General features: G+C 44.4%; 1 protein-coding gene across 6 annotated transcripts in view; it reads left to right on the forward strand.

The window, feature by feature from the left end:
- tdrd12 (tudor domain containing 12) overlaps positions 1-21,989 on the forward strand; it is a 212,313-nt gene that overhangs the window by 77,204 nt on the left and 113,120 nt on the right. For all 6 annotated transcript variants that reach the window (XR_011596358.1, XR_011596357.1, XR_011596359.1 and 3 more), the window contains exons 16-19: positions 2,948-3,139; positions 9,519-9,647; positions 20,827-20,944; positions 21,460-21,599. Coding sequence is in view for 3 of the 6 variants with exons in the window: in XM_070898098.1 (XP_070754199.1) it covers positions 2,948-3,139; positions 9,519-9,647; positions 20,827-20,944; positions 21,460-21,599 (579 nt within the window). In the remaining 3 variants the exon portion in view is untranslated. The remainder of the gene's footprint in view (positions 1-2,947; positions 3,140-9,518; positions 9,648-20,826; positions 20,945-21,459; positions 21,600-21,989) is intronic.

Here is a 21,989-nt window from a genome sequence, read left to right on the forward strand (position 1 = left end):
TCTGAAGATGAGGGGGTTGACTTATCAAGATCGCTTGAGTAGGTTGGGCCTGTACTCATTGGCGTTCAGAAGAATGAGAGGTGATCTTATCAAAACATATAAGATAATGAGGGCTGGACAAGATGGATGCAGAGAGGATATTTCCACTCATGGGGGAAACTAAAACTAGGGGGCATAGTCTCAGTAAGGGACCGCTCATTTAAAACTGAGATGAGAAGGAATTTCTTCTCTGAAGGTTGTAAATCTGTGGAATTCTCTGCCCCAGAGAGCTGTGGAGGCTGGGTCATTGAATATATTTAAGGCAGGGATAGACAGATTTTTGAATGATAAGGGAGTAAAGGGTTATGGGGAGCGGGCAGGGAAATGGAGCTGAGTCCATGATCAGATCAGCCATGATCTTATTAAATGCTGGAGCAGGCTCGAGGCATCAAATGGCTTACTCCTGCTCCTATTTCTTGTATTCTTGTGGATTGCTGAGGATCATTATTGGATACCACATTACAGGAAGGATGTGATTGCAATGGAGAGAATACAGAGGAGATTTATGAGGATGTTGCCAGGACTGGCGAATTTTAGCTATCAGGAAAGATTGGATAGGCTGGGTTTGTTTTCCTTGGAACAGAGGAGGCTGAGGGGAGATTTAATTGAGGTGTATAAAATTATGAGGAGCCTAGATAGGAAGGACTATTCACTCTTGGCCGGCATGGACACGATGGGCCGAAATGGTGGCCTCCTGTGCTGTAAATTTCTAATTTCTATGATAAAAATATTTTTGCTGTGACATTGTTTAATGATGCAGTTTTTGGATCCTACAGGTAAGAGTGTGGGTCACTTCAGTTATTAAATCAGACTTGAGCTCCTTTATCCTTTTCTTACGACCGAAGCAAGTGATTTTCCAATAAGTATATTCAGGGCATCGAAGTAACTGACTAGATGAAAACAGAAAATACTGGAAATACTCAGCATGTCAGGCAGCATTTGTGGAGAGAGAAACTGAGTTAACGTTTCAGATCGATGACCTATCGTCCGAACGTTCTGATGAAAGGTCAGCAACCTGAAACGTTAACTTTGTTTCTCTCTCCACAGATGTTACCTGATCATCTGAGTATTTGCAGTATTTTCAGTTTTTATTTCAGACTTCCAGCACCTGCAGTATTTTGCTTTTGTATAACTTCATTTCATTAGTCATGAGAAACCTCTACATTCAATTTGATTGCAACACAGCCACTAGGTTTACAATCTGATTAAGCTTTTCGGAAGTAGGGATCATGTCCATTCATTTCCGATCAATAACACTTTATTTCTGAATAGAGATATTTTGGGCTGGTGTGTGTTCCAACATAGAAGGTTGTTTCATCTTATCCTACAATTCAGAATTGTACTATGATCTTGACCACATCCTCTGGCATATCTCTGAACTGTCACACTTCACATCTTGTGAGACGGACAATATTTTGCAACTCTACAATCTTGTACCAGTATAGTAATGCCAGACGAAGGATTTGGAGCCTACTATCTTCAGTATTGGCATCCTTGCCTACATCGCATTTGCCATCAAGGCCACTGCATTTGGCTAACTGAGCTTCACTATTGAAGTTGTGTTCATTGGGCAACTTGAGGATAAAATAGAGAGCAGGCTTTTTGTTCCTGTTCTTCAGTAGGAAGAAGTGCAGCTTCTTGGTGATGGCAGCAACAGTTATGCAAATCTGCCAGGCATCCCTCAAAATCCTGGGGAGTAGTTCTAACGGATAGAAATGTAAATGGGAGCAGGAAGTTATAAAAGGTACATAGACAGTCTAAGTGAGTGGGCAAACCCATGGAGTACTGTGTTCAGTTTTGTGTGTCAAACCTCAGGAAAGATAGTTGCATAACCTTGGTTTGTATTCCATAGATTTCAGAAGATTGAGGAGTGACTAATTGAGCTATTTAAAATGATATAAAGATTTGATATGGAAGATGCGGTAAAACTATTTCCTCCGATGGAGGAATCCAGACCAAGGGGAGCATAATCCTAAGATTAGAACTAGGCCGTTTAGGAGTGAAATCAGAAAGCATTTTTTCACAGTGTAGTGGAAATCTGAAGCTCTTTTCCCCCCCCCCCCTCAAAAGGATGCTGGGTCAATTGACTTTTTCTAGACTAAGTTTGATAGAATTTTGTTAGGTAAGGGTATCAAGGGATATGGAGCAAAGTGGATAAATGGAGTTGAGATAATTGAATGGTGGAGTGGGCTGAATGGCCTGCTGTTCCTTTGGGAGGGGGTCGCAATGGTAAACAGTACTTTTGTGACGATCTACTTCAACAAATATCTGTTTAAATTTTAGCATGGTTTCAAAAGTTGTCATCTCAATCCCAAATGTGGCAATTAATTGTTAGTGGTTGACATCTCCATGCTTTAGGGGTTTATGAGCAAAAATTGGCTTCTCCATAAACCGCATCCAGTATACAAAATCTTTTTCTCCGATAATCATATCTAGTTATAGAACTAGATGTGGGGAGAGTTTTACCGGGGATAGCAGAAGTCAATGGTGAAGCTCAGTTAGCCACATGCAGTGGCCTTAATGGCAAATGCGATGGAGATAAGGATGCCAGTACTGAAGAAAGTAGGCTCTAAATCCTTGCTTGTACCTATTCTCTTGCATTACCTATTTGTACCACTTTCCTCCTATCCACTATCCCAACAAGGGACTTACCCAAGCTTTGTACCATTGGTGAAACTTCTATATTTTTACAGAAGGAACATTAATTTAGTTTCTCTCTAGTGCATGTGCAATGTTAGTTGTTAGTAATGTGTCACAATTTGGAATTGTTAATTTTGCTTTGGGCTTCATGTTGCTTGATGGCTATTGGCAATGTGCAGTTTCATTGTGAATATAAACATGTAGATTATGGAAAAATAATTTTCCAGATTCATAATAGAAACCTAAGCGTAATGTATTTTAAACATAGATGACGACCATCTTGAAATGCTTCAGGGAAGCTACTAATGTTCCAGAGAGACGGTCGACCCCACAACAGCTCATAGCTGTTGGAAAGCATTGGACGAAGCACATGGATAGTTTAGTAAAAGAAAATCAAAGTGATCCTTATGTTGTTATAACAGCCATGGAAGAAGCTGCGATATATGGAAATGTGCATCAGGTTTGTACTAGTGAAACATGAGTAGGTCTGAGATGGTTTGATTTTAATGCTGTTTTCACCTGACTTTAGTTAAATGAGAATTTAGGGGCTCAATTTTCCCCAGTGGCGTTTTTTGGTGTATTTCAAGAGTTACGCTACTCCAAAAAAAATAATTTGAAAGTTTCCCCGTTCTAATTTTTTTAATTGGCGCCGTGCAGCCTGTCCTTTGGCTTCGGGGGGTGGAGCCTAATGTTTGCGGTGAAAAAAGGATGCTCCCCCCTTCTGCGCATGCGTGGAAAGAAAAATGACGTTTTTTTTACTTGTCTGCTATGGGCATGCATGCCCAGTACATCTCCCGGTCTGCATTCAGCCATTTTTAAAGAGCCAGTTGAGTGTGAAAACTTTGAGTGCTGTGTGAGTGTGTTAATTTTGAGTGGAAAAAATCGGAGCTGTAATATGCAACGCGGCTCGAGGGCCAAGAATTTCTCAAGACGAAGTGGAGGCACTATTTGCTGTAATTGAGGCCAGATGGCACGAGCTGGACACCAGCAGAGATCAAATAAAAGTTTCACTCAAAGAAATGCAGAAGTGCTGGAACCAACTTGCACAAGATTACTGTGCAATGGTGACTACCCTGAGATCCAGAGGCCAGTGCAAAAAGAAGTGGCAGGACCTTGATCAAGTAGTTAGTGTAAGTAATATTTTCATTTATTCACTGGAATTGCAATTGTAAATCATACCATCAGTATATGTCCCACCCAGTAGAAAGCCACCCTCTCTAACATATTATATTTTCATCTTTGCAGAGGAAGGTGGCGCACAATGAAACAGCGAGCACTCTGAACAGGAGGTGGCCCAGCAAATCTGCACTCACTGACACCCTTGGAAGACAGGGTTGCTGCTTTGATGGGCCCTGCCTGGAGAAAAGCAACCACTACTGCACAAGCTGGGCCCACACTTAAGGGAGAGGGAAAGTCCTGCAATTCCACAGTCTGGCTTTGCTAAATGTTAAGTACTGCGCGGGCTAACCATGCTTCGGTTCATGGGGATGTCTCTCAGCTTCGCTTCGGTTGATGCAATGTGCTATCATTCACCGTGGTTCTTCAAATGAGCCTGACCCTGATGCCTGCACTGTGTGATCCTACTCATGCCACCCTGGCCCCTCCTCTGCTGCTAACCCTTAGTCTGTTCTGTTATATTTTGCAGACGATGCAGAAGATGATTCAGACACGGATGAGCTTGAAGAGGAGAATATCTTCCAATCCGACCTTCCAGACCAAGAGCATGGGAGTGAGGGGGAGCGGGAGGATGAGATGAAGCCCCCACTGTTGAACTCACTCTGGAGGAGGGTACTGGTGCTGCCCATTGAGGTGCCAGCCACTTTCCTGAGTGGTATGAGTGTTGGTTTCACACAGTCCGAGGCTCCGGGTTCCAGTGGGATGCAGCGAGCCTCACCCAGAGCCCCACCATCCGAGGCTGCGGGTCCCAGTGGAATGCAGCGAGCCACACCCAGGGTGAGGAAGCAAAGGAGAGCTCGACAGTGCTCTCCTGAGGCACAAGATGTAACAGATGTGGTTCAGTTGATCGCAATGAGTGGGGGGAGCATTGACCTTACACGATATGGTGTGGGTGATGAGGTATCGGGACTGTCGGGAGAAATAACAACACTCGCGAGAAATGGGAACACTCACCGAGCACATGAGGGAGGGAATGTTGCAGGCAGTTGAGACGCTGTCTGGACACATGAGGGAGAGAATATCGGAGATAGCTGCTGCAATAAGGGTACACGCCCAGACCCCGCGGCCATTGACTGAATCACTGCCACTCGCACTCCAATCCCCTAACCAATCTCTGAAGAAGCCCAAGCTGGGCGTTCCACATTACCGCCTGCCCACACATCCCCCATCAAGAAGTGCGAATTACCCGAGATGCTCGAAAGAATAAACTTCGTACCAACCCAAGAAATGCTGCGCCACTACCTGCGGGTAGGGGTGGAGTCACCAAGACCAAGCGCAGCACGCGGTCTTAGAATAAGGTGGAGGAGAGATGGGTGCTACCTTTCTTTGCTGCTGTTATTGTTACTGTTGTAACTGTTGTCAAATTACAAGCTTTTTTAAGTGATGTAAATTTACAAGTTTAAAAGTTTGTAAGTGATCTTAGCTGAAAACTTTAAAGTTTGATACAAGAATATTTTTATTAAAGTTAAGTTAAGTACAAACAACTATTAAACTTTTGAATAAAATATATTTTAAATTATAACTGAATCATTTTACATTATTTGTTCCATTAACACAACACAACATTATGGAACAGGTCCAAACAGTAAACATAGTCCATGTGGAATAGTTGCCGCTGAGCCTTCAGGCAGCAAAGCGTTCACTGATGAGCTATTGGCGCAAGGCTCGAGCAATTGTTAAAGGGGCACGACGGCCCGCCCTCCTCTGCCATCGTGCTCCAGTTTCAGGTAGTTGCATAGCTTCCTCGTCATCGGCATCTTCCTCCTCATCATCAGCCACTTTCACCTCGGGTAGGTCTTCTACTACCAGCTGCTGCTGCCTCATGATGGCTAAGTTGTGCAGCATGCAGCAGACAACAGTGAACTGACCGACAATCTCAGGGGAGTATTGCAAGTAGCCTCTGGAATGGTCCAGGCTTCGGAAACATTGCTTCAAGATGCCAATGGTCCTCTCTGTTATGCTGCGCGTGGCAATGTGTGACATGTTGTATTCCCAGTCAGCTTCTGTCTGGGTTACGCGTAGGGTCGTCATGAGCCAGGTGGCGAGGCCGTACCCTTTGTCCCCCAGCAGCCAGCTCTGCCCTTCTGGCTGCTGGTGAAACATGGCTCTCGCGTAGGATGAACACATCATGGGTGCTCCCAGGGTATATCGCATCAACTGCCATGTTGCGATGCATTTCACCACAGACGAGCTGCACATTCACAAAGTGGAAGCCTTTTCTGTTCCTGTACATCTTGGAATCCTCTAAAGGTGCTCGCACGGCAATGTGAGTACAATCAATGCAGCCCTGTACCTTTGGGAAGCCAGCAATCCTGGAGAAGCTCACAGCCCTGTCACACATTGCCTGGGCGGACATGGGGAACTTTATGTAGTCATTCCTTCGGGCATATAGTGCAGCAGTCACCTGCCAAATCCAGATATGTGTTGCATGTTGCGAAATGGCGCACACATCCCCAGTTGTGGCCTGGAATGATCCTGTAACCTTTCCTTCAACTGACAAAGCAGTCCTCCTGACGCTTCTAGGGTGCAGGTCTGCTTTTATTAACTCTCAGATCTCGGTTACAACTTCTTTGCGGAAACGCAGCCTTCTCACAGTCTGCATCACCCAGGTGCAAGTATGAACACCTGTCTAGATATATCCGATGTGGATAAGTCCTCCTGCCCATCATCCTACGTACTCTGAAGTTCCTCAAGTGATGATGCCTAATCAATCTTCTCCGCAGCACAATCATGTGGAAGGCTTGCACGAGGTAAGGCACTGTCAATATTGCCCCCATAATTTAGTTGTAGCTTTGCAAGAAGCTCAAAACAGCAGGACAAAGCACTCACACCTTTCCTCTCTCTCCCAAGGTGGACGCCCGAGTATTGACCACACCCCTGGTCTGCGCATGCGCAATAGGCTTGCTTAGAATGGGAAGCTAGGCATTCAGTGAAGCAACGAAATCTAATGGAATTGTTTAATTTTTGACGTTTTTCAGAAGTACCAGGCCGCATCCGAACATCTCCTAACCGGGCTCGAGGGTTGGAGCGTCGGCCGGCAGAATCGCTCCCTCGCTCGGGCTTATTTGAAGCTGCTATATAACCTAAGGGTTCTCATCCCTTGTATAAGTGGCTGGCAGTTCAGTTCGGCTTCCAGCTGAGCCCCTGTGTCCGGGCGAGGGAGCGATTCTGCCGGCTGACGCTTCGACCCTCGAGCCCAGTGAGGAGACATTCGGTGGTGGCGTGGTACTTTGAAAAATATCAAAACTTAAAAGAATTGCATTAGACTTCCATTTTCTCCTTTCTGATTTTGAAAAAATTAAGCTTCATGGTGCATATTTTTTGCCTTCTTGACTCCTTCCAAAACTTCACCTAAAAGCAATGGCGTCGTTCTGCGCTGACCTTTTTAATGTGTGCTGCTTTTTCTTGTGCCCAGAAGGCTTTTTGGGAGTGGTCACAAACGCCATCCTAGGAAAAATATAAGTTGGCCAAACTTGCTCAATTGTGGGAAAACTGGCGCAGACATCAGGTTACGCCCACATCCTAAAAAAAAACAACCTAAAAAAATCATACCTAACTGAATTACACTGACGCAGAAACTTTGGGGAAACTTGGAGATTTTAAGATACTCTTTAACAAAAAACGGCGCAGTTAAGTGGGGAAAATTGAGCCCATCATTTTAAAAATTTAATCTTTGTTTTTAAGTCATTATTATAGTAGACTACAATATTGTGTACGCCAATACATTGAAGAAACATTGGAAAAATTAGGTTGACTTTTTTTGATGCTCTTCTATCTTTATAGAACATGTAATATTAATTCTTGCCTTCATTTCTCACTTAATAGGAGCTTGGTATGTACCTGTCATCGTGTCTCAACTCTTCTAAGTATGTTGACCCCCATACAAGCTTGATCTTATCTGTATTCTTGCTTTCAGCTTATTGTCAAAGCAACTATTTTTCTCATCCCCAGTATTTTCTGAGATCATAATCATTTGTCCAATTACACAATCTCTTAATCAAGCCAATCCTTCAACGAAGAAAAAGCAAACTGAAGCACTATCCAACCCCCTTTCCACTCTTTTCTACCATAATTATACAAACACAATGGGTGGAACTTACAACTTTGGTGGTGGCATAAAAACTCATATATTATATACCCTGCCTGATTATCCTTTCGCCGGTTTTACCCCCTTCCCCCCCCCCCCCCCCCCTCCCCCGTTTATTTTTTCTTGGTGCTTAATTCTCCCTGAACTGAGAGTCTCCTCCTTTCCCAGGACCTCAAAACTGGAATTGCTCAACTCCTTGAGGCTTCCCTTCCTATTACAAACTACAGACTATCACCTAAGCGCTACTACTTCACTTTACATTGCTTTCTCCTTTCCTTTTTGGTGTTTTGCATTATGGGCCTTGGCCCTTTACGCAGGTTACTGAACATTTGTTTAAAAAGATGTCCTCTGCCAATTGAGGTCTTGAGGCCCTTCGGTGTGTGTTGAAAGACAAATTGAATTCTGTTTTTAACAGTCCAATTTGATAAAAAGTATTGGGCACCTCTAAGATCCTATAACTCACTGATTACCTCTCCCCCAGTTGAGCCAGTAGTTAAAATGGAGTTTGTTGCTTAACTAGATTGCTCATTGCAAACTCTTGTTGATCAGGGTTAAAAAGCTTGATTTAGAGTATGTTTCTGAAATTGAGGATTGTTTCGCCCATTATTAACATTCTATAATAATTATGTTGAAGCATCTTCCCAGTTAGGCCCAGGTCCATGACTTGAAATAGAGCCTCTTCTATCCGTCCAATTTTGTATCTTGTAATGGTTTTCCAGAACTATTGTAAATGTCTGGATGACCTGTATTTAAAATGAATGATGTTTACTTCCATTTAAGGCTTGCTCTGGGTTTCAGTCAGGTAGAGGTTTCCTGAATGATCTCACAAGGATGCAGTTCCAAACCTGGGTATGTGCAGAGGGAGAAGGGATACTCTTTCCTCCCCTGTTTCAGAATGATCAATACTGTGATAATCTCATGCTGGATCCTGCGATTGTCACTATTTGGTTTATTGCTCTATAAGATTTATTTACATTTAACAGCTGTATTAAGCCTGATGCTAGTTTCACATTTCAAGCATACGTTACTGGAGTCTGAAAGCTTTTTTTCATGGTTTGATATTCCACTTTGAAATGTAATTTTGTCATTCCTCACCTTTTGAATGGTATGGCTACTTCCTTGGAGCCATAAGAAATTGGATTAATTTTGGATTGCCATGTTAAATAAATCGATGACTCTTTTGATCAGGAAGCATAACCAACAGTAGTAACTTGGTCAAATCAAAGAAATGCTCTCCTTTCCATTGAGAGTAGTAGAAAGATACTGCAGGGCTTGAGAAAGGTGATGGGTTAGTGACATTATCAATCTGCTACCCAAAGTTTGCCTGTAGTCTGACATAATGCACAGTGAAGGTGAGACTATTTAAAAGCTGACCTTTTTTTCCTCATAAGTATATGCTTGATACTTTTGCACTTTATGCAGGTGTTGTTCTGTTGCATTTTTGGTGATGGTGTAGGAGAAAGAGGTGTTATTTATATTATTTTGTGTTCTATTAGTAGTGTAATCCAACAGCAGAATATTTTTGAGAATTATTTTTGCAATAAGAATTTCTTGATAACATTTATTCCATTATTAGGTCGTGCAGCTTTGTCTGGACTGTGAGAAAACAACATTGTTGTTGACCATGTTGGACTTCACCTCTGAGATTTTACAAAAGACTGTAATCTTTACGAATTGCGCTGAGGATGTGGATCATGTGTTTAAAGTAGGTAGTTATGGTTGAGATGTGTATTCATCTTTTTGGGAGTTTGCGAGTTAAAATTAAATTTATGCTTCTGTTGATGGGATGGAATCCTGTTTTGGTGCAGTAAAGTGCCACAAGCGTTCTGACAACTATTTCAATTTAGACTCACTGCAGCGATGTAAATTGTGTTGAGCCACTTATGTGTAATTGGCATGACAAAAAGAATGCATGCTTCTCCTGCCTCAATTTGCAAATATATTTTTGCTGCTTACTAGTTCAATTTTAAATTCCAAAAATATTCTTTATGCCACTTTCATAAATGTTGAATATGTATGATGTTAAAGGAAATACTATATTTTGTATTTATTAAATACAAATTTTAATGATACAAATCAAGGCTTAGAATATATGGTAGGTGAATGATCTGATGAGTCATTAAGAACATGATTTTTAAAATAATTTTATTTAAGTTTGATAATTTAGCTTCTACTTTAATCCCATGTGTTATGTCCCAATTTTTATTTTGCTCTCTGTAAAATGATTAAAGAGTGAATTATAATCCATGCTTTTTACTTCCTGGTTTGCTCACTGTGAATTCATCAACCTGATTGGCTGATCAGCCTGTTGATGACTTCACTGTTGCTGGATACCACAGATCTCTTATAGATGACACCAGATTTAAATTCTTGTCGGATTTGGGGAAATCGCCACTCAAGAGCTCGCTAAATCTTTGTGGGCAGCTTGATTTCAAGGTCAGCGGCGAGCGCCATCCATTTGCCACTGACCGCAAAATCCCGACCATTATCTTTCTTTTGTATATTTTAAATTAAGGTATTGGTGGCTCTAAAGGATCCCATGGCACACTTTGAAGAGGAGCAGGTAAGTTCTCCTGGTCTCTTGGCCAACATTTATCCTTCAACCAGCACCACCAAAACAGATTAACTGACCATTTATCTTTATTGCTGTTTGTGAGACTATGCTATGCGCACACATTGGCTTCCATGTTGGCCTACATAACGATGACAACATTTCAAATGCAGTTCATCGACTGAAGTGCTTTCGGACATCCTGAGGACATGAAAGGAGCTTTTTAAGTGCAATTTACTCAAAAACAGAAAATACTGAAGTATAATTTATATTTTATACCCAAGTTAAGGGGAAGCTAGATAAGTACGTAAGAAAGAAAGGAACAGAAGGATATGCTGACAGGGTTAAATTTAGTAGGGTGGCAGGAGGTGCTTCTGGAGCATAAACGCTAGCATAGACCAGTTCGGCCGAATGGCCTGATACTGTACTGTAAATGCTATGCAAGTTCATTCTTTTTCTTCTTGAGGCTAGAAATTTACCTCCGATCACTGGCGCCGGATCCTGAGAGGTATTCCGGCGGTTGCATCTTTTGAACCGCTGGAATACCGCTGGTCCGCGCTCCTGGCGAATCCGAGCGATAGCGGGCAGTGTAAACGGGCGAAAACTCGGCGAGCAGAACAACTGCACAAACAGCCGGAAAACTGCGCATGCGCAGTCATTCTCCCGCGATTTTGGGATCAAGGGTGACCCTGCATCTGCGCAGAGAAGACTAGGATAGCACTGGACATTTTGAAGCTGCAGAGGTTGGTTGAAGTCAGTGAAAGAGGAGCTATGAAAGGATTTTTGAGGAGTACATTAATTATATTCAGTATATTAACTATTATGTCATAATATGAAATAATATAATATAACTAGTAATAATTATAATCTTAAAATAATCGTAATAATAATAATAAATAATTAATTAAATTCATAAATATCAAGAAAATGGAACATCAAGCCATGGAAGCGGAGAGGGAGTTGGGTGGGAGGAAGTGGGCCACTCGTTTCTCAGGAAGCCCAGGAATTATTGGTGGACGAAGTGGAGGCCCGCTGGAATCAGTTAACACGGGGTGGACGAGGGAAACCATCACCGTTTGTGTATCCGTGGCTATGGCAAGAGATCGCTGAGGCAGTGTCCTCCACCACGCCCATGATGCGGGGGCCGAACTAGTGCAACAGTGGAATTACATTGTTGGATCTGCGAGAGTAAGTACTAACTTTTATCATGCATTGATGATTTACTCTTAAATAGTGCCACGTTTTATTATGTTGTAAAGCTTGGTGTCATTTTTATTTCCCATCATCGATCTCATTGTGTTAGTCCTCTGTATTTTCATGTGTTCATCATGCAACACTTGCGTGCTAACAAAACTTAAATCGTGCACTCGTTGACAAAAAGACTGGGGGATGGTTAATTGGGGATGTGTACCTATGTGTGTGTGTGTGTGTGTGTTTGTTCCATATTAGTAACTGTTAAATTAGTTCACATTTTTTTTGTTACCTTTGCAGAAAAAACTAGCCGGCAATAGGGCGGAGCTCCGCAAAACGGGAGGTGGTCCTTCGGAGACTATTCCTCTGACAGACCCCGAGGAACACGCTGCAGCCCTGACGGGGGCATATGATCGCACCACCACGTGTGTTGGTGCCGAACCAATTCTCCCAGAGGATAAGTCTGCATAATCCCTGGACTGTACTGTGGTCATGTAATTCAATCTTATGGCAATATAATGTAGAATGTTGTGTAATGCTGGGAGCAAGAAATGTTAGTTGTGATATGATTTCTTGGTTGATCACACTCTGCCTCTTGGAAACCAAACCGTTTGGGACTGAAGTTTTTTTATGTTAGGTACTTTCTCTATACTTTGCTTATGATAGTTTCAGGTAACAATTCTCTGTAACAAATGTTTGTTCTCCACATACGCCTGTGCAAAGTGAATTGCTCTGATATCTCTGATCCCTCCCCTCCCCTGTCGCCAACCATTAATGTTATGTTTTTACAGTTGCACAGGTGGAGCCGCCTGCTCCTCCCAGAGAGGGGTCATTGCAGGGAAGACCAAATGAAGAGATGGTGGTGGAGGAGATGGAGCTGGAGGGAGAACACTCCTCAAAGCATTGTAATGGTGGCGGCGCAGGAGGAGGGAGGGGTGGCGGGACTTCAAGGGTCCTTTCCAACTGCAGCCACCGGTTCCTCGTCCTGTTGGATTCCGGCCTGAGGAAGCGGGAGCAAGCGGAATGCAACGGCGCACACCGACTCACATGGTGAATCTGCGGTGGCTGATCCGCCAAAGTGGGAACGCTGCGTGACAGGCAGCTGCTAGCCTGGACATGGTGGGAATGTCCATGATGAGCATCGACTTGATTTGCGAGCTCCTCCAGGCCATTGCTGGGTAGTCTGAAAACATCGTGGCTTTAGCAGCCCGTCAATTGGAGGACATGGTGGAACTGATTACTGCAGTGAGGGAGAACACCCGGACTGCCAATGCTATGTGGCAATTGACGATCGTGGGATATGGCACTGCACCCCAAGGTGCCATACCACCAATGGTGACAGCACCTGATCGTCGGGAGGAGCCAGTTTCTTCTGACTTTGAAGATGGGTCCTAAGCACTTCCATCTTCTCCAGAACCCCCAAATATAGTGCTGCCATTGTCGTCTTTCCCCCCCTCCCCCCCCAGCAGTCACGCTCAAGTTGCTCTGCTGGTGCATGATAAACTGGTCCCGACGTGCGCAGGGCCAGGGGTATTGATAGCGGGAGGAGGGGGTCAGGGGGATTGGGGAGGAAAGACTTGGGAAAGGTGGCTGCAGGTAGAATTATGGGAGGGTGCAGGGATGTTTTGAATGTTATACTGTTGTTGATGTTGCTGTTTGTTCATGTTTTTTTCGTCAATTTTCATTCAGAACAATTGTTTTATTATATTAAAGTTTAAGACAAATTAAAGTTTTATATAAAATTTTATTCAACTAAACCATTCTTGTACTGTGGCCCACTCACTTCTGGGAAGGGGAAAATATAAAGAGAGGTGTACTCGGATCCCATAAATTCTGTGAAGCACTAACCAAATATACCTCAGTAAGATTATGAGTTAGTGGGAAAACCTCCCTCGCTTTAAAATACAAGCAAATCTTGATGTGTTTGTTGCTTTAGCTTCCCATTGATATGAAAGGTTTTGATAGAAAACCTTTCATAATTTTAGAAACCTCTATTGGGTCACCCCTCAGTCTTCTCTTTTCAAGAGAAAACAGACCCAGCCTGTTCATCCTTTCCTGACAATCTTCTAGTCAAATACCTTATTCACTGAGAAAGTCTACCCTGAACAACATTTAAAGGAAAACCTTTCATTGCCTTTCAATTGCTTTAAGACCACCTTTCTTGGTGTTCCTGAGACTTTCTCTCAGCAATTTTCCCTTATCTGTGGTAGGCCTGTCATGCTGGTTCACGTGGCTTCCTCACATCATTCCCTGTATCTTTTCAGCTGATCCCTGCAACCCTTACTTTTCACTCCTTTGTGAATTGGAACTGAAAATCTGAAGCCTTTCCATCCTTGTCTGATACAGCTTCTTTAGCTGCTCCACTGCTCTTTGGCAAATTCCTCTCCTAGGATTGACGCTGAATAATAGCTTGGAAACTGGGACCACTGGGATTATCAGCTTCTCCAGTGCCTTATTTGGCTGTTTTGGTGGCTGTATCTTTGGCCAGTCAGATTGAGACAGTCCTTTAATAAGCATTTCATGGACACTTCCAACATCTGCTCCCGTTCTTTATTCATGTTTTATTTGGAGAATATTTTTTTTCCACAGATAAGTTATTGGGAAGGTGGAGAGGGGGGGGCGGGGGGGATATCTCCCCAGACTGTTATATCACCTGATAGTGAGATTGAAAAGGGGTGGCAGCCTATTTTTCTTCTCTGGAAGTACTGCTTCTCCTTGGAGCTCTGATCCACAGCAGTCTTCCAGCACCTCACCCAAGTGGCTATCTCTTTGAGCCTAGCATATTTTGACTATGAATCATGAATCATAGAATCAAATTTACAGCATGGAAGGAGGCCATTTTGGCCCATTATATCCACGCCAGCCGACCAAGAACTATCCAGCCTAATACCACTTTCCAGCTCTTGGCTCTATGGGTGTATTGCAGCCGAGCCTGATTCGGTGATCCAACAGTATATCAATTCATTTTAGAAGAAAGTGTTTGGTCTCTTGGTGGTGAAGCGCGGCTTGTGCTGGCTACGCAGGACTCTGTGTGGCAGAGGGAACTTGATCTTCGAATCATGGAACAGGGAATGGGGGGAGGCTCCCCCTCTGGGTCAGGGAATGGGGGGCTCCCCCTCTAGGTCAGGGACTGGGAGGCTCCCCCTCCGACTCAGGGAATGGGAGGCTCCCCCTCCAGGCCGCACCCATTCCCTGACCCCTGGGACCACCTGCTGACCCTAACTGTCTGGGCTCAAACAGTCCCCAGTCCCGCGGGAGATGGAGGCTTCAGAATGAGCGAGCGCCTCTCCCGCTCCCGACCAGGTCCCGGGAGGTCAGGTTCCCCTGGGGAGAGGGTGGGCGGGGGGTCAGGGGTCATGTTCCCTATCTGAGGGTTGTCCGACCTGTTCTCCTTCACCTAGGCGACAGGAAGCTGGATCCTCTTCTGAACGAGGCAGACATATTCTGTCATGTATTTAACTGTCATTGTAACCCATGTATAAACTGACTAGTTGTACACTGAGAACATTGACCACTAGGTGGTGAACTTGTGGGAGACACTCCTAACCTGGACCTTCAGGTATAAAAGGGGAAGCTCCACCCACCTTCATCACTTCAGTGCTGGAATAAAAGTTGCTGGTCACAGAGTGACCTTCTCTCAAGCATGGGCCTCGTGTGTATTTGTACTGTAAGGACATATCATTGGCGACAAGAAACTGGGATTTAAACCACGCGAGCATGACCACTAGCAGCACAGGCGAGAGGCACTGTGTTGGTGATAATTGGGACGACTTTATTGAGAGACTACAGCAAAACTTCGTCACTAAAAAATGGCTGGGACAGGATTCGGCCGACAAACGCAGGGCTCATCTCCTGACGGTTTGTGGGTCCAGCACGTACTTCCTGATGAAGGACCTTCTAGCGCCAGAGAAGCCGGCGGACAAGACTTTTGAAGAGCTCAGTAAGTTGATCGGGGAACACTTTAAACCGGCGAGCAGCATGCACATGGCGAGACACCGGTTTTACACGCACCGGCGGCGAGAAGGGCAAAGTGTTCCAGACTTTGTGGCAGACCTCCGGCGACTGGCGAGCCTATGTAAGTTCCCAAATGCATGCAGAGCGGAGATGCTGCGAGACTTTTATTGAGGGCATCGGGCACGCTGGGGTTTTCAGGAAACTGATTAAGACCAAAGACTTGACCCTGGAAACAGCGGCTTTGATGGCCCAGACATTTATCTCAGGGGAGGAAGAGACCAGAATGATGTTTGACAAAAATCTTGGTTTAAATGCAGCAAATGGACAGGGAGTCAACATTGTTAACGCGGCACATAGTTCCCCAGGCAGACAGTGGCAATCGGACATGCCCGAGCATGTAGTTGAATCCAAAGGGGGAATTCAACAGAGACAATGGCTAGCTGATCGGCGATTCACGCCATCGCAAGGGACAATGGGGCCATCAACACCTGTTAATGGTGTGCTTAAAAATAGTTAGACACAGTCAGAGACGATTGACTGGTAATGGGCCTTTTGTTTCCAACAACGGCTCATGTTGGCGGTGTGGAGGCAAACACACAGCCAGAGCTTGCAGGTATCAGCAATACACCTGCAGAAATTGCAACGTCAGCGGTCACTTGGCGCGTATGTGCAGGAAGCCTGCAGCCAGGTTGATGTACGAGGAGGACGGGGACGATGTAAGCCCTACGGAGCTAAATGGACACTGGGGGAAATCGCTGGAAGCTGAAGTTCAGCGAGTTCATGTGGAGACATATACAATTCATACACCAGGATGCCACCGATAATTATGAAAGTGCTCCTCAATGGCATCCCAGTATCAATGGAGCTCGACACGGGCCATCCAGTCCCTGATGAGTATCAAACAGTTTGACAAATTGTGGGCGTCCAAGGCCAGGAGGCCAAAATTATTGCCGATTGATGCACAGCTACGGACATATACAAAGGAGATCATTCCGGTTCTAGGCAGTGCCACGGTAGTTGTGACCCACAAAGATTCGGAGAACAGGTTGCCACTCTGGATTGTTCCGGGAGACGGTCCCGCACTACTGGGGAGGAGTTGGCTGGCTGTCATGAACTGGAAATGGGGCAATATCAGTGCAATTTCTTCTGTGGAGCGACTATCATGCTCACAGGTCCTGGATAAATTTGACTCACCATTTCAGCCCGGCGTTGGCACTTTCATGGGGACCAAGGTAGTGATTCACATAAACCCAGACGCCAGGCCAGTACACCATAAGGCCAGAGCGGTGCCGTTCGTGATGCGGGAAAAGATAGAAGGCGAATTGGACCGCCTGCTGAGGGAAGGCATCATCTCGCCCGTCTAATTCAGTGACTGGGCGAGCCCGATTGTGCCAGTGCTCAAGGCGGATGGGTCGGTCAGGATATGTGGTGATTACAAGGCCACCATCAATTGGGTGTCACTCCAAGACAAGTAGGCGCTACCGAGAGCGGAGGACCTCTTTGTGACGCTATCCGGTGGCAAACTTTTTTCAAAATTGGACCTGACCTCAGCTTACATGACCCAGGAGCTGCCGAGTGAGTCGAAGAAGCTGACCACCATCATGACACACAAGGGGTTGTTTGAGTACAACAGATGTCCATTTGGGATTCGCTCGGCCACCGCGATCTTTCAATGCAATATGGAAAGCCTCCAAGTCGATTCCAAGGACAGTAGTTTTTCAAGACGACATCCTCATTACGGGTTGTGATACTGAAGAACACCTCCGCAACCTGGAAGAGGTGCTACATAGACTGGATCGGGTAGATCTGTGACTGAAAAAGGTGAAGTGCGTCTTCCTAGCTCCAGAGGTAGAATTCCTGGGGATGAGGGTAGCAGTAGGTGGGATCAGGCCTACTGCGTCCAAAACAGAAGCGATCCAGAGAGCACTCGGACCCCGTAACACGACGGAGCTGCGTTCGTTCCTGGGGCTCCTGAACTATTTTGGTAACTTCCCAAATTGAGCACGCTGTTAGAGCCGCTACATGTGCTCTTACGCAAAAGTCGTGAATGGATCTGGGGGACAGCCAGGAAAGGGCTTTTGATCGAGCAGGAAATTTGTTATGCTCCAACAATCTGTTAACGCTATATGACCCATGTAAGAAACTTGTTTTAACGTGCGACACGTCGTCCTATGGGGTCGGGTGTGTTGCAGCATGTTAATGCCAAGGGTCAGTTACAGCCGGTAGCTTATGCCTCCAGAAGTCTGTCCCAGGCAGAACGGGGCTACGGGATGGTAGAAAAGGAAGCGCTTGCATGTGTATATACTGTAAATAAAAAAAAATGCACCAGTACCTGTTCAGCAGGAAATTTGAGCTGGAGACAGATCACAAACCCCTAACGTCCCTTTTGGCCCACAACAAGGCCATAAATGCAAATGCATCGGCCCGCATACAGAGGTGGGCACTCACGTTAGCCGCCTATGACTATACAATTTGGCACAGACTGGGCACTGAAAACTGCGCCGATGCACTCAGCAGGCTCCCACTAGCCACCACCGAGGGGGCAACCGAGCATGCTGCTGAAATGGTCATAGCTGTGTAAGCTTTCGAGAGCGAAGGCTCACCCGTGACAACCCGTCAGATCAAAGTCTGGACAAATAGAGACCCGCTACTGTCTTTAGTCAAGAAATGTGTCCTGAATGGGGACTGGGCAGCCACATACGGGGCATGCCCTGAGGAATTCAAACCATTTCACAGGCGCAAGGATGAACTCTCAATTCAGGTCGATTGCCTACAATGGGTGAAACCGAGTAATCATGCCCCAGATGAGCAGAGAGATGTTCATCAGAGAACTCCACAATGAGCACCCGGGCATTGTCATGATGAAGGCAATTGCCAGGTCACACGTTTGGTGGCCAGGGATAGATGCAGACCTGGAACTTTGTGTTCGCAGGTGCAACACGTGTGCCCAGCTGGGCAATGTGCCCAGGGAAGCTCCCCTTAGCCCCTGGTCCTGGCCCGCCAAACCATGGTCACTCATCCATGTGGACTATGCAGGTCCTTCCATGGGGAAAATGTTTTTGGTTGTAGTAGACGCCTACTCCAAATGGATCGAGTGTGACATTCTCAATTCAAGCACATCCTCTGCCATGGTAGAAAGTCTACAGGCAATGTTTGCCGCAATGGTCTACCTGACGTCTTGGTCAGTGACAATGGCCCGTACTTTACAAACATTGAATTCCAGCACTTCATGGCACGAAATGGTATCAACCATGTCAGAACGGCACCGTTCAAGCCGGCCTCAAACGGCCAGGCGGAACAAGCAATGCAAATAATCAAACGGGATGCTCAGAATCCAAGGGGTTCCCTACAAAGCCGCTTATCACGCCTCCCGTTGGCCATTAGATCCCAACCACACTCGCTCACGGGTCCCACCCGCAGAGCTGCTAATGAAAAGGATGCTCAAAACCAAGTTATCCCTTATACACCCCACCATGAAAGAAATTGTTGAGAGCAGGCGCCAGTCACAATGTGACTGCCATGACGGGAATGTGAGGGCGCGATGTATTGATGTCAATGACCCTGTCTTTGTTCTCAACTACGCTGCAAGGCCTAAATGGCTCGCAGGCACTGTGATTGCCAAAGAGGGGAATAGGATTCTGGTAGTTAAACTTGCCAATGGACAAATCTGCCGCAAACACGTGGATCAAACAAAAAGGAGGTTCAGCAACCCCATAGAAGAAGCAGAGTAAGAACACGATGTAGAGTTCACTCCTCCACAGGTGGCCGAACACCAGAGCCAACTGGAGGAGAGCCCGTCACTGTGGGCTAGTCCGGACAGGCCTGAGGCACTACAAACAGCAGACACTCAGGCCAGTGCCCAACCACTGGAGCCCCAACTTGGGTGCTCTACAAGGGAGCGTAAACCACCAGAGACTTAACCTGTGATTCCCAATAAGACTTTGGGGGGAGGTGATGCCATGTATTTAACTGTCATTGTAACTCATGTATAAACTGACTAGTTGTACACTGTGAAAACATTGACCATTAGGTGGTGAACTTGTGGGAGACACTCATAACCTGGTCTTTCAGGTATAAAAGGGAAGCTCCACCCACCTTCATCACTTCAGTGCTGGAATAAAAGTTGCTGGTTACAGATTGACCTTCTCTCAAGCATGGGCCTCGTGTGCATTTGTACTGTATAGTAAGGACATATCATATTTGATCTGATCCAAACCTGCCTTGTCAGCGTGTTGGGACTGCCGCCCCTCAGGATGGAGAAGACCAAAGACTAGACCAGTGCCGACATTGAGAGAGAGGTAATGATAGAGGTTGTTTCGGCGCTCGTAACGGAGTGGTCTCGCTACTGGCCTTTGACCTATGGTGCCCAAGTTTAAAAGGAACCTGGTATTGGTGACCATTTACGGTCAGATTAGTGTCAGTTGACTGCTCTTTTAAAGTTTCTGGCTTTGTGATGTACAATAAATTGGATAAGATGGGAGTGATCAGCCAGCCTGTTATGATGGTGAAAGGTTCCTAGTAATCTCTACTTTGAATGAAGTTTGTATCCCAGCTGGCAATACTTAATCATGCATAACGCTCAGGTAAGTCAGGTAAGTACTTTAAAAATGGGCGGTTGTGTTCGGAGCGATAATGGGTCGTAAAGGGTCTTTAAAAAGTTATTTTAACGATTTCTGGGTGGCAAATGTGGGCGGGCAATTTGCAGCAACACCAGCGGTAATCATAGGCCGAAATTATCGGCAGCGATAATCTGGAGGTGAAACGGGCAGTACAGGGCTGTAATTTACTTTTTTGTCCAAAACTGGTGGTAAATTAGCGATCCGGATGCAAATTCTAGCCTTTGGTCTTATTTTTATTTTTCTTTTTTTTTCCTTTCTCTTTCAACATTTTCTTTTTCTGTCATTCGCTGGCTTTCTGTACATTTTTTAAAATATAATAAAGATGTATGGATTTCTGGACATGTAGAGACTTTTTTTTTTGCTGTAATAAATATGGTACAAGGCAAAACATCTCACCTGGCACTCTAGCTGAGGGAATATGAAATTTGTGAGGCCTAGTTTGGCTGCCAGATAGCTGAATCTAAGACTCAACTGTGAACTTCTGTGCTATCGGGTAATTTTAAAATTGTTGGAATTATTCAAAAGTTTTGTTTATTCTTGAGCATCTTTTGGTCACAACTCTTTTCTAGGCTTTGGACAGTAATTCAAATTTCTGCATGAAAGCCCATGAAGGAATGAGTTTACAGGTTAGCGATGTCATGAACAAGTGGAGTAAGAAATTCAGTCTTGGCACACACATAATATTAGGTGAGTATTTTAAACACTGAAGTTTTAATATACCACTGAATATACACAGTTTAAATATATACATTTATAGAAATGTTTATATTTTACACGGTGCAGGAAAAGTTATCCTCTTTGTACAAATTTCCATAAAACCAGACTACAAATGGGAATATATGCCTCAGGTTAGTGGTTACCATGTATAGGCACAGGATGTTCTACAGGTTTAAAAAGTAACCCATTCACTATAACAGGAATGCATGTGGTTGGGTTAAGGAATCGTTATTCCAGTCTTGTCTCCAGTTTTCTTTGAAAGCATTGTGAAACCTGAATATTTAATACTTGTTATCATGAATTTGGAATGGTACATGACAATCAAATATTGTCAATGTTGCTATGCCACATTGTTAATACTGTAGAAGGTCCACACATCATAATATGTATTAGTTGTTCAATGTTGGATTCAGGGGGTACTCTTTGCATAATAATACATCCCACTTTTTCTAATTCATAAATCCTGAATATTCTTTTCCTAACAGTTATGACGGATGACTGTCTTCAAGCTTTGGGAATTACAGATGCCACCTGTGTAATCCATTATGGTTTTCCTTCTTCTCGGAAGATATTTGGAGCTCGTCTATATTGCATGGTTGACAATTTTGATAATCTGATTGTGGAGGTACAATGAATTGAGAATAAAAATATTTTTTTATTTAAAATGTAGAAAAATGTCTTCAGATTTTATTACTGCTGAGCTCCATGAAAAAGAGAATTAAGAATCAACAGTGGGATGTTCTGTTTATTTTGTGTACTGGTTCGAGTTGACTCTTAAACCTTCAAGCTGTTTTGGCTTGTACAAAAGATTGTACAATGAACCAACAGGTGATTGTAGAAGTAGACAATTTGAATTGAAACTTTGCCTTGTTTCTGTTTTTTATTCTGCTTGTGAAATTTGAAATTCTGAGCTTTTTAAACACTCAGGTTTGTTGTTTTGTTTTGAACAATTTCAGTCTACATGTTTTGCAAGACTATTTAGTGTTTACTAGTCCAATTCACTCATATTTACTGT

Source organism: Pristiophorus japonicus, chromosome 13, assembly GCF_044704955.1.
Source record: "Pristiophorus japonicus isolate sPriJap1 chromosome 13, sPriJap1.hap1, whole genome shotgun sequence".
Lineage (NCBI taxonomy): Eukaryota > Metazoa > Chordata > Chondrichthyes > Pristiophoridae > Pristiophorus > Pristiophorus japonicus.